General features: G+C 37.4%; 1 protein-coding gene across 1 annotated transcript; it reads left to right on the forward strand.

Annotated features, from left to right (window-relative positions):
- Positions 1-8,624: 8,624 nt before the first annotated feature.
- LOC143861884 (AP2-like ethylene-responsive transcription factor BBM) lies at positions 8,625-12,864 on the forward strand. The gene is made up of 8 exons (XM_077372841.1): positions 8,625-8,946; positions 9,096-9,675; positions 10,164-10,246; positions 10,548-10,636; positions 10,890-10,963; positions 11,069-11,119; positions 11,604-11,680; positions 11,848-12,864. The coding sequence occupies exons 1-8, from the start codon at positions 8,676-8,678 to the stop codon at positions 12,696-12,698; spliced, it is 2,076 nt and encodes a 691-aa protein (XP_077228956.1). The 5' UTR covers positions 8,625-8,675; the 3' UTR covers positions 12,699-12,864.
- The last annotated feature ends 406 nt before the right edge of the window (positions 12,865-13,270 follow it).

Raw genomic sequence — 13,270 nt, forward strand, 5'->3', positions numbered from 1 at the left:
TATTTTCAAAAAATCCCTTGAAGTCTATGTTAGGACATCCCTTTGGATTCATGCATTGCATAATCATTTTTCAAAGGGGGAGCTTAATAGGATAAGATTTTGCCCTAAATGGCTTATCATATGATATTAAATGTGTATATCACTATGCATATGATAAGTACACTTATTTGGAGCATTGTTGCTCTATATGGGTTATGACCTGGCTTGTCTTGTATTTTCAAGTGTAGTTGAAGACAAGAAGCCCATAGCCTAGGTGTTAGTGTCATATCCTTTAGGTTTCTGACTTATCTTGGATCTTAAAATATGCTATCATATGTTCCAAGAATAAGTGTTAGTGGCCAAGTATGCAAAATGTCATATTCTTCGGCCTATTGTGTAATGTCATGCCTTAAATCATAGGTTCATATAAGGCCAATGACAAAAATAGAGGGGGAGAGCTAAATTATGCTATTCTTAGGTTTATATGGATAATTGTGAGATGCTCACATTGTCTATTCTATTATATCCCCACTAATTGTGCTAAAATTGCATATCTTTAAAAAAAAAAAGCTTAAATGAACAATCTTTTTAAACAAGAGCTAAAAATTGCACATCTTTCTAGATATACATTCATAGAAGTAAATCAAATTTGTTTATCTCAATTTCTATAAATTTGAATGCTTATCATGTGTTCAAAAGGGAGGGTTCTTAACTTTCATTATATCTATTCTTGCTTATTATGATGAGCCTATAACTACACATGACCTCATGATAAGATTCTAATAGGAATTCAAATAATTTGGGGCTTATCATGCTAAACTTCAAATTTTGATTATTTCCTTCAAGATAAGTATATTATAAGCCTTATAATGCCATATTATTCATGTTTGATTGGGTCTTAGGTGTATATGAATGTTTTTCATGTTTTATGTATTATCACACCCAAAATTGTGCTAAAATGTCAAATCTCTTTGAATTTTTCCAACAAGACTAAATGTATATTTGATATCTTATTTCTATGTTGTTGTGCTCTTATCATGTATGCTATGCATTGTTTATCTTGTATTCGTGATAAGAACCTAGGGAGAGCATCTAGTTTGATTGAAAATCTTTGATGCCTTCATATTGTGCTTAATTGTGTATCCTTCCTTTTTGCTTATGCCAAAAGGGGGAGAAGTAAGAACTTGATTAGATTGTCCATAATCCATATGCATATATGCTAAAACTTGTTAAATTTATCTTATCCATATGTTGAGGGGGACTTGTTGTGCTTACATTATTTATTTAATCCTCATAAGAGGTTTCTCCCACCTCTCTAATCAATTTGGTTTGTCATCATAAAAAAGGGGGAGATTGTTAGCCCAAGGGTTCTCATGGGTTCATTCAATCACCTTGTTTTGATGATTAACAAACTCAAATTGATTAGTCATTTATGGACTAATTGTTTGCCTTCTGTGTTGTGCTATGGACAGAAAATTTATAGGTTAATCCATGATAGCACCAAAACACACAGATAGCCTTTACTTGAAGATGAACCAACCAATAGACAAAGGAGCTAAAGCACACTTGGACAAAACACACCTTGGAGGATCAACAAAGGAGAAGCTCAATATCATCCACATCAAGCATTGAACATACAGAGAAGATCATAAAGGCCAAAAGGATCAAGAACCAATGCAAAGGACCAAGGAGCTTGTACCACAACTGGAGAAGTCAAAGCAAAGCTCACCTTTGAAGATCCCAAAGCAAGCCAAGCACCTCATTGAAGATTAAATGAAGATTGGCTCAGGAGAAGTTCAAGAGAGTACTTAGAATGGTAGTATATATTACCTTTCTCTCTTGTGTTTTCTTTTGATCAAGGCATATCTTAAAATCTCTTAAAATATATTTTTCAAAGAGACTAACACACCCTTTAAGGACTTAAATGGATAAGTGAATGACCATGATGGTGTACCAACATGTTGGAACCCATATGGCATTCAACACAACATTGAACAAAACAGAGTTCCGAAGAAACAACCTGGACCAGCAACTAAATCCTATCAAAACTTATTTAAAATATTTTAAAATATTTTTAAAAATAGTTTTAATAGATAGCTCTCATTTTTCTCAAATCCATAGAGTATAAGAACGTTGAAATCCGATAAGAAACGAAGGAGATATGAAGTTTACAAAATCGAAAAATCCTGCTGGAAATCCAGTTTCGGAATTCCGAGAATTGTTCTCAGAATTCCGAACTCGGAACCGAGACATTTTCTCGGAACTCCGAGAAAGCTCCTAGACTAAAAAAATATAGCCGTTGGAGGCCCAATGGCTAGTTGAATTTTTGACCCGAAAATGGCCAGTTTGCCCTTGAAACGGTCATATTGTGTTGGGACTCTATATATACCCATTGTATGGGTTCAAAACATTATGATGAACATACTCCAACACTAAAAACTCTTGAAACTCACTTGCAACCATTTTGGGTATATCTCTCACCAATCCTTCGTTTTGCCTTGATTTGAGATTGGTTTAGGCTTAAACTTGTTTATCTTTCAGAGTATATTATGAGCTTCATTGTGCATTGTAGCCTACTTAGAGGGAAATCTTCTTCTTCCTCATTAGATCGGTGGCAAGGGTATCCGTTTTTAATTCCTTGGAAGGAGCGCTTAGAACTCGGCGAAGTAGGAGAGTCATTGTAAATGTGGCAAGGGCATCCTTATTAAATTCCCTTGGAAGTGTAATCACCTCAGAGCCAGGCATCGTGGAGGTCTCAATAGTGAAAATCCTCAACTACGACCTTGAGTAGAGTGGAGTAGGCCGTTGGCCGAACCACTATAAATCTTTGTTTCACTTGTTTGATTTGTATTTTGCTCTCCCTCTTATTGTCTTATTTGTGCTTGCATTTTTTCTTAGAATTGGCATTAAAACTTGAATATCGTTACATTGCTAAATTGGCCACCTTAATCACTTAATTAAATTTGTTAACCAACAAAGGTTTTGAACTTATAATAACTTGTAATATTTGATTTAAGTTCAACTAATTGAACTTAATTAAGAAGAACATAAAATTATGGTGATTTTGGTAAAAGTTTTAAAAAGGCAAAAGTTTTTATAAACAACCTATTCACCCTCCTGTAGGTTGACAAACCGAGTCACTCCTTAGATTTCAGTTGTGTTGAGTTGTGTAATGGCGATATGATATATCAAATTTCTGTGTAGAGCACAACACCTCAAAGCAACACATTAGTCCATAAATGCTAATCAATTTGGGTTTGCTAGCATCAAAACAAGAAGATAAAGTGAATGTTTGAACCGATGGGAGCCCTTGAGCTTAGAACAAGCTATTCTAATGTTATCCCGTTCAGTACGCAATCTCACTATCATACCCATTCTATCTTGCTTAGGGTCCACTACCCGAGTGATTGAGATAAGTCACTCCACATCTCGTGCATGTTGGCAAGATAGATGCTAGTTGTATACAGAAAGAGATGTCAAACCTCAACCCCAACTAGGAACCATTAAGGTCTGCAAAGAACCAAAATCCCATATTTCCTTTCTCCCTAGGATCTGTGAATCCATCAGCATGGGTTTCCTACTTTGCTACCTAAGGACAAATACGTGTCAATAACAAGTAGCATGTCACACATATTTAACTTATAATTACCCATTAATTGTCATGAAAAGATACTTTTATTGATTAACATGCGAAATATACTGGGTTTTAGGGCACCTACTCTAACATCTTCTCGGGGATGCCGGTTCCCATCACATGATTTTCGCCCAAAATTCTTCAAAAATAATAAAAATAGCATAAGAGACCGAGTTCGCTCGGAAGAGTGGGTGCTTAACACCTTCCCCACTTGTAACTAGGCACGAACCTGTTCATTTCTGGTTATCCATTGCACAGAGTATATTTTATGGCTTCTAGGCCTAAATCCTGGATGACGACCCTTCTTTTATATTTAGTTACATCTTGGTTCCGAGTTCCTACTCCGAATCAAGAGGTATCGCACGCCATAGACTCATGCTATGAGGGCACTATATTCGAGAGAGCCGCAACAGAGCTCTCCAACTCGTGTGGAAATCGAGAGGCCATGGGTCTCATACCGCCGTCCCGCCTCGAGATCGGGGTCCCACAATGGCTAGAGATACTAATTAAAACACTCATTCTCAAAGCCCCTTGACTACTTATGGATTGTGACAATTAGGTATCGGAATTGATCACCTCCTATTTTGATTCACCCATTAACAAAATGATAAATAAATTAAAAAAAAAAAAAAAAAAAAAAAAAAAAAAAAAAACTTTCCAACCGGCACAAAATCGGAATACCACAACTTGGGGTGGGAAATGGATTCTATAATTTTTTATTTAATTCCGCCTCAGTGTGAATTCCACCCCCTTGATTCCTTTCATTTTTGAACAAAATATTGAAATCAGGCGTAGTCGGAATAAGATGCCGATTCCAACACCCTATTCCAGCAATCCAAATGCACTAGAATCAATATCCTATTCCGGTTCCATGGATAAAAAAATAAACAAAATCAAGGACAAAATACATTGGGATGTAATTAAAGGGAGAAAAGGCCAAAAGTTGTTTCTCGCCCGAAAAGATGATATTATGGTCCTGCCCTTGTCGGAATGAAATTCTAATTAATTGGTTTTTTCTTATTTGAATTTGTTTCCATTCCATTTATCAAGAATCAGAATATGAATCTAAATAGAATGCCAATTTCAATTCCTGATTCCGGGAATTGAAAGGTAGCCTTAATCTTATTGATGGGATTTCAGTTTGGCATGGGACCAAGATAAATGTTGTTTTGCCTCGGGATGGTCAATATCAATAGTCTCGGTCACACTCATACCTAAATGGGACCCATGGTAATTGTTAGCATTGTCTCTAACGGTGATTGCCATCCTAGTATCTATGCTGAGACACAAAACAGGTAGTACTTGTTTACACTTGCATCATAGAAGGAGCAATGATTAAACATAAAACTGCATTTGTGAGTGTATATTCCAAACACTTAATTGGCACGAAAGATCCTCCTAGTTTCACATACACGTTTGCACGTTCGTATGTTCTCCTCTACCCGCATGCCTAGAAGGTCATATGCACATGGAGGAGGATCAACTTAGGCCATGGGGTTCGAGGAATACATCTATGACTTTCAAGTTCTAGAATTAGGGTTCTTCTCTAAAATCATGAGGTGGTCCCCAAGTCAACAGGTTTGAATCCCAAACTCTGTTTTCACCTAGAATTAGGGTTCTTCTCTAGGGTTTTCACTATTATATTACCAAAGAAGAAAAAGATGAGCATTCCTTGGGTTTGCCCTTGGATTTGATATAGGAGAGACAAACACAGACAGGTATTCATTAAACTAATTAAAGCCCAAATCCCATCCCCCCTTACTTATCTCGAACAACCCCCCCCTCCCCACAATGTATTTTCCCCAGTCATTAACCCTAATTTAGTTCTTAAAATCTTCTATCTACCTTCTTGAATGGCAATATTCATGCATTCTTTCCGAGGAGGCACGGGTGCTCCGCTGATTTCTCCTTGGCAAAGCCAGTTTGTAGGGTTTGAAAACTCTCATTTAATTGTTTAGCGTGCAATAGACTCTCCTCTTATCTTTATTTCTATACTTTCTGATAACCACTTAAAACTCATAATTAATCAACTACTTTTAAAATCTAAAATTAACTCGAAAATTATTTTTTTTTAGTAAATGGGGCAAAACCCAAAATCCCTTCAACTCCTTTTTTTTTATTAATATTTGATTTTATTTCTTATATGTGTATTAATTATTTTTACCTTTCTTACTCTTTACTCTCGTTCAAGCGACGTCGTTCTCTCCTAGGCGCCAACGGTTGGCCACTTTCAATTTTACACTATTTTTAAATATGCCAACCTAAACGAATGAACCGACCAACCTAAGGGGTGCGCCCTTTCATGAATCTTTGTGCCCTTTCCTCCCTTGTTATCACAACCCCAACACCAAAACTGCTTCCCCTACAAAACCCTATTTGGAAAAAACCACCTTTCTTTATGAAACCGCTTTTCTGACACAAACCGGCTTCCTAAAACCGCTATTACAGTTAACCTAGATGTAGAAACCGCTGGAAAAACAAAAGCAAGTTGCATCTTAAGATGAGAAAAAGGATGGTTTTCCTAAGGTATGCATGTCCTTGTTTCATTTGGATTTTATTAAATGGATTTTGGAGTCTTATTTTATTTTTAATTTTAATTTTAATTTTCTTCTTGGAATTGGAGAGGAGTGTTGAACTTGGAATGAAACATGTGCAATAGCGTATTTTAGCGTGAAGAAGTACACATACACGTGCGTTTGTACCGTCCTATGCATATATATACACGTGTGGTGGAAGCACTCCTCTTCCATGCGTGATTAGGGTGGTTCATGCACCACTTGGGCTTCCCGCGTGTCTGCTTATACAAGTGGTTTGGAGTGTTTTAGGGTAAAAACCCTAGTTTTGTTTAGTGTAATGATGGTGGTGGTACAAAACTAAGATTTAATATAGAAATGGATCCTCAATAATAATTGGGTTTGATACGTCCACCCAGTCTGAGGGTACACGTCAGTACGATATGTATTAGGGTTATGATTTTCCTCTTACGTGGTAACACTAAATATAGGGTGGGTTTCTTAAGTACAACCCAAAATTGCTATAGGTAAGAATGAAAAGCGGTTTGCAAAACGGGAAGGTAGTTTTGATGGTAAAAGCTCTCTCTCTCTCTCTCAGTTGGATATGATTAAGATGAGATTACCGAGGGCATTAATTTTTACAGTGATGCAGGCTTTAAATATATAAAAATTCAGAAGCCATGTGTTTTACCCCCTTTGATTCGTTGACGGTCAAACTTACAGTGAGATTTGCACGCACCGAGATAACATTTCCCTCCCCTTTGTTAAACAATTTATTTACTCAATCCGTACTAGGATATGAAGCAAAATATATTGTATAAGGGGGCGACGGAATGGAAATAGAGATTTTGAATTTTCTTACAATCTCTCTGAAACGCTTGAGAAATGAAATAACATCCAACACCCGGAAGACAAGGGTTCGTGTCCTCATACAGGGGTACAGGTAGCAAAAACCCTTCTCTTTTACTCTGTATATTTCTTTTTTCAACTTTTTTTTTCATGTTTTAAGGAGGTGAGTGGTTTTCCTTTTATTGTGAAAATCGAAAAGATGCATGCATGATGGCTACAGAGAGGGGTGAAAAGTGAATGATAGAGAGAAGAGCCCGGGTGCAGCGGGGGTCATCTGATGATTAGGACGAGGGGATAATAGTAAAATAATGGGTATGATGGATGGCTGGAATGGGAGAAAGTGATGGGTTTTAAGGGTGATTGAGGGACTATAAGAGAGAGAAGCCATGTGTTGGTTAGGAGAACGGTGGGGGCTAGATTACTGACATGAAATGACTCGTACCCTACTGGGCCTGAATAAATGGGCGTCGACAATGACCTGCGTGTGGGTTTTGTCACACCCTGTCAGACACCATCTTCTACCGAAGTGCATGTAGGGCATAATGTTTGAGAGAGAATCTCTCCTAATTCACAAGTCAGATGATAATTCAAAGTGACTTGTGAATTATCATCTAGTTGTATCCAGGGAAACTGTGTAGGAAAAGGTTTCCCGCGCCTACTCATGTGCGCAGGAACTATGCAGGAAAAAGTTTTCCGTGAAACTGCTTGCTCATTTTTTTTCACTAGTTTTCTCAGGAAAGCAAAACCGACCAAAATAGTGGGATTTTGTTTCCCACACTTGTGAGAAAAGACATTTCCACATCATTTTTGGCAATTTCCATGTCATTATTTGACATTTTCCACATAGGCTTGTTACTTTATCAGGAAAGCAAGTGAACACTAGAATTTTGTCTTGTCAAGGAAAAAAGAGGCTATTTTCCAGAGATTCGCTTTCCCGGGAACGCAAGTGAACAGAGTCTAATAGATTTTACAAGTAATGGTAATTGAAATAATATAGGTAGTGAGAGAAATAATATAGTGAGAGAAATAAGGGTCCAACTCTTTTTTTTTATAAGTAAGGATCTAACTCTAGTTAACAGTGTCTATCCATTTTCCCTCCACTTTTGGATGGGTTAAGATGATCCTATAGACCTGATTTTTAGTACACACCCTATCTTTGTAAAGCCCTCCCAAATGAATGGTTCGGATCACCTTAAAAAATGTGGGACCCATGTGATTGTGGCACTCTAGTTCATATAAGCCATATGAGCTCAAGCTCACGAACTCTTTATATTTGATAAAGAGTTCTAAGTAGGTAAGTATACATTGAAGATCTTTTCCATAGTCCATGTTTATCCCATACAAACATTGATTCGTTATTTTTAGCTATCTGATTAGTCATTTCAAAAATCTTTTATTATTTGTTTTCCAGGAGAGAGAGAGAGATTCTTTATAAATAAGACTACTGTATGCTTAGGTTGAAATGTTTCCTTCTTTCATTTTCTGACCTTTCCTCTGCTCTTCCAAACCCCAATGCAACTTGCATATAACCATTGCAACACCACCACTCCCACCACCACACTGATTTTCTTTCTTAATATTACTCATGGATTAACTATCTCCTTCTTTCAGTAACTGAAGCCACGACCCTTTTCTTATCCACTTTGATTTACAAGCAGACCTTCAAACACCTCTTCCCTTCTTTTCTCATAACCTTTTCAATGTCCTCCATGAACAACTGGTTGGCTTTCTCTCTTTCACCTCAAGAGCTACCTTCCCAGTCTCAAAATCACCCTCCTACCACTCCCTCCAGCCTCATCTCCAGCAACACGGTATCCGGCTCCGGCCACGGTTTCAACTCCGATGAAGTTCCCGGTGACTGCTTCGATCTCGCCTCCCACTCAACCGCTCCATCTCTTAACATTCCAACCCTAAGACCAGATGGCCCTTTTGGTATTCTTGAAGCTTTCAACCGAGCCCATCAACAACAAGGTCAGCAACAAAAGCCCACCCTCAAAAAAAAAAAAAAAAAAAAATAAAAATCTCTGGCATGCTGTAAATCTCTATTCAGAAATAAAAAAGGACAAAAAATACCCAAGTATTAATTTATTTATTCTGTCACACAATCTACTTATTTTCAGATTGGAATATGAAGCCCATGGACATTAACTGTGAGACCAACTTTAAAACTACCTCCGAACTTTCCATGCTTGTTGGGTCGAGCAGCAACCAAAATCTTGAACCTGAAGAGCCTAAACTTGAGGATTTCCTTGGTGGGCACTCGTTCTCCGATCACGACCAAAAGCTTTCAGGGTGCAATGCGCTTCAAACAACTTATGATGATTCCAGTGACTACATGTTCTCCAATACACCAAATACTGGCAACTCCTCAATTGGGTTGTCTATGATCAAGACATGGTTGAGGAACCAGCCCGCCCCGCCGCAAGCCGAGAACAAGAACGATCCAGCGAGCAATGGTGGAACCCTAACTAATGTTCAGACTTTGTCTCTTTCTATGAGCACTGGGTCACAGTCAAGCTCTCCTTTGCCTCTCCTTGGAGTGACTGGTGGGAGTGGAGGAGAGAGCTCTTCATCGGAGAATAAGCAGAGGACTAGTACACCTACTACTCTTGATAGCCAAACTGGTGCTATTGAAGCAGTACCCAGAAAATCTATTGATACGTTTGGGCAGAGAACCTCCATCTACCGTGGTGTAACAAGGTCTCTTTTTTTTTCTTTATATAATATGCAACAGAAATAAATGGTTCAAGTGATTTTTATTTTAAAGTTTCATTTTTGTTTCAATGCTTTCCTTACTGTTCATCATGCTGGTAAAAAAATGCATTTTATTTTTATCTTTTTATAATTTTATAATTATTTTTGTTTGTAATACAGACTTATAACTTCTTCTAGTGATTTTTCTTTTACGGGTTCCTTTTTTTTCATTACTGTTCATCATACTGGCATAGCATGCATTTAATTTTTTTATCTTTGTATATTCTTTTTTTTTTTTTTTTTGTTATTAATACAGACCAAGACGATTTTGCTATCCATTAACTCGTTGGCTTTCATTTTTTTGTTGCTTTTAGGGTTTTTTTATAAGTCAGCATTTTTTGCCCAAATCTTATTGCTTAGTTGTTTGTTCTACTTCCAAGTATTATACAAACCCTATAACTGTTCTACGATTATTCCTATTTTGAGATTTTCAGGCATAGATGGACGGGTAGGTATGAAGCTCATTTATGGGATAATAGTTGCAGAAGGGAAGGACAAACTCGTAAGGGTCGTCAAGGTGTGCTTGCATTTTATTTGTTGCAAGAAAATTTCATTAATAATGGGTTCTTTTTAAACCTAGTCATCTGTGTCTGCCTACTATTAACTTCACTCGTTTCTGCCTATTGTTTTTCCTTCTATTCTGGAAAATGGGCCTTATTCAACTTTGGTGGTTGCAGTATATTTGGGTAAGCAAAAGATGCTGTACTCTTTCCTTCTTATTATATGTCCTTTTTGCCTACTTAGAACATTTTTAAGGTTGCCTTTTCCACTAATTACCATTTAAGATGCTTCTTTCTTTTATGCTTTTCTTGGAATAGGTGGCTATGACAAAGAAGAAAAGGCAGCTAGGGCTTATGACTTGGCCGCCCTCAAATATTGGGGTTCAACTACAACCACAAACTTCCCCGTAAGTTTCTCAAATTTCTCTAGGAAGGATGAATTAGGTTTTCTTATCTATTTATTTACACTTGACTAAGAAAGAATCAAATTCACAATGAAAAACAATCAGTTGGATCTTAAATGCAAGAATCGAGCTTCTAATCTTATGGAGCGAGTAATTTTACTCTACGGATGGTTATTTAGTTATGTTGATCAAATGTTCATTTGATATGGAACTCATTGATTTGAGTATCACTAAAGAGTTTCTTATTCATGTTTAGATAAGTAATTATGAGAAAGAGTTGGAGGAGATGAAGCACATGACGAGGCAGGAGTATGTTGCATCTCTTAGGAGGTAATGCATGAGTTTTAATGATGCATCGATATTACATATGGTGAACGTGTTGGAAATATATGCATAAGTTTTCTGCAATAATTTGTAATATTTATGTGCATGTAGAAAAAGCAGTGGTTTTTCTCGGGGTGCATCAATTTATCGCGGAGTAACAAGGTATTTTGTTACAATTTATATAGATGTTAACTGGGTTCACACATGCTGTAATGGAACTGTCAGATGGTTGAATTTCATATTTTGAGTAACAAAATGTATTTGCGTATGGGTTTTGTTAAGATACTTTGAGAAAATCATGAGAAGCAAAGAATTGTAGAGAATTAGTCCCAAGAAGAATTGTTGTACAAGATGAATGGTCTCTTAGAGTTAATTTGTTGCATTTGTTGATACATGTTAAAAACATAACCTTTAGTGAACGTTTAATTATGATGGATGATGAAAGAATATTGGTTGAATTTTGATTAATGTAGAAAACCATTTTTTGCTATCTGCAAGCACATGGCGTTCTATATACGTATCTTTTAGGGTTTTACATTACATACATGTGTGCCCAATATGTGGCAGTTTAAGTTATACTTTATAGCTGATAAAGTATTTTATATACAATTGGGGTAAAGTGTACTATTTATCTGATATGATGCAGACACCATCAGCATGGAAGGTGGCAAGCCAGGATCGGAAGGGTAGCGGGGAACAAAGATCTCTATTTAGGCACTTTCAGTAAGTTCAAGCCCACCATTTGACTAAGTAAAAAAACTCACATGAGGCACAGAAAAATATCTCTCATTATTAAAAAACTCTCTAAAATTAAAATACAAACTTCATCAGATTCATAAGAAAATTGGCATTTTTATTTTTGTATACTCAAATTAGTGTATTTTTTGTAGGCACACAGGAAGAAGCAGCGGAGGCTTATGACATAGCTGCCATAAAATTCCGAGGCCTAAATGCGGTAACTAACTTTGACATGAGTCGATATGATGTAAACAGCATAATAGAGAGCAGTACATTACCGATCGGAGGAGCTGCCAAGCGTTTGAAAGAAGGTGAGAAGAACGAAACCAGTGTGGATGGACGTAGGGCGGAGGATGACAACTTAAATTCGCAAATGACCGAAGGAATCAACAGCTATGGAACTCACCATCCTGGATGGCCAACCATAGCATTCCAACAACCACAACCATTGAGCATGCATTACCCTTATGGTCAGCAGAGAGGATGGTGTAAACAAGAACAAGACGTCGTCACAGCCCATGGATTTCAAGATCTCCATCAACTTCATTTGGGAAACACCCACAATTTCTTCCAGCCTTCTGTGATGCATAATTTAATGAGCATGGACTCGTCATCGTTAGAACATAGTTCTGTGTCTAATTCAGTGATGTACAGTGGAGGTGGAGGGAGCAATGGAAGTTATCAAGGTGTTGTGGGGGCAAGCAATGGCTTTGTGATGCCAATGGGTACTGTGATGGCCGATCATAGTCAACAGAGCCATGCTGGTTTTGTAGAGAGTGAAGTGAAGCAGTTGGGTTATGAGAACATGTTGGCAGATCCTTATACAGGGAGGAATGTTTATTATCCGTCTCCGCAAGGGATTGTGAAAGCTACTAATACTTATGATCAAAGCTCGGCTTGTAACAACTGGATGCCAAACTCAGTGCAAAGTCTTGCACCCAGGCCTAACAATCTATCGGTTTGCCCTGTAGCTCCTATTTTCAGTATATGGAATGACAGTTAGATTGACTTAGCAGTGAAGGAAAGACGATGGAATAGAAAGTAAAAAAATAGGACGAAGAATGGTGGGTCAAAGGGAAAGAGATGTATACAGCCTAGTTCCTGATTTTGATTATTTTTGTTTTCTTTTTCCTTTTCAGGAAACTAACAAGGGTTTTGACAAAATAAGTTTCTTAAGGGGTTTAGCTGATGTTTTGTAATGGCAAATGAGGTGGATAGCGGGTCTCCAGCACGCTGTCAATTTTGGAACTTCAGATGGTTTGGGTTCACGCAAAAGTCTGATGTAAACTCATTAATATTATGATTGAGTTTTAGTTCTAGATCGGTCCCCTCCACTTGGAGAAAACTCGCCCTCGAATTATGTGTTGAATAGTTAATTTCATTCCATGGGTGGTACTTGATCACATCACATTAGATCGAAGATACTACTTTCGTATCAGCTCCTCTACCTGATGTTGTAAAATCCGACTCTCTTCGATTCTTACGAGATTGTGACAGGTTTGGTAAGCTGCATCGATGTAAAATCAATTTGATGTTATATGTTCTGCATTACCGGAGGGACTATCCGCAGTTCAC

The sequence above is a fragment of the Tasmannia lanceolata genome, unplaced genomic scaffold (assembly GCF_043159265.1).
Source record: "Tasmannia lanceolata isolate RefF3 unplaced genomic scaffold, GAP_Taslan_0.1 ptg000037l, whole genome shotgun sequence".
Taxonomy (NCBI): domain Eukaryota; kingdom Viridiplantae; phylum Streptophyta; class Magnoliopsida; order Canellales; family Winteraceae; genus Tasmannia; species Tasmannia lanceolata.

What these genes read in the sequence shown, in the direction of transcription:
- LOC143861884 (XM_077372841.1), top strand. Translation starts at nt 8,676, where the DNA reads ATGTCCTCCATGAACAACTGGTTGGCTTTCTCTCTTTCACCTCAAGAG. An exon ending in CCGAGCCCATCAACAACAAG is followed by an intron (nt 8,947 to 9,095) that starts GTCAGCAACAAA and finishes ACTTATTTTCAG; the next exon opens with ATTGGAATATGAAGCCCATG. An exon ending in TCTCTATTTAGGCACTTTCA is followed by an intron (nt 11,681 to 11,847) that starts GTAAGTTCAAGC and finishes TATTTTTTGTAG; the next exon opens with GCACACAGGAAGAAGCAGCG.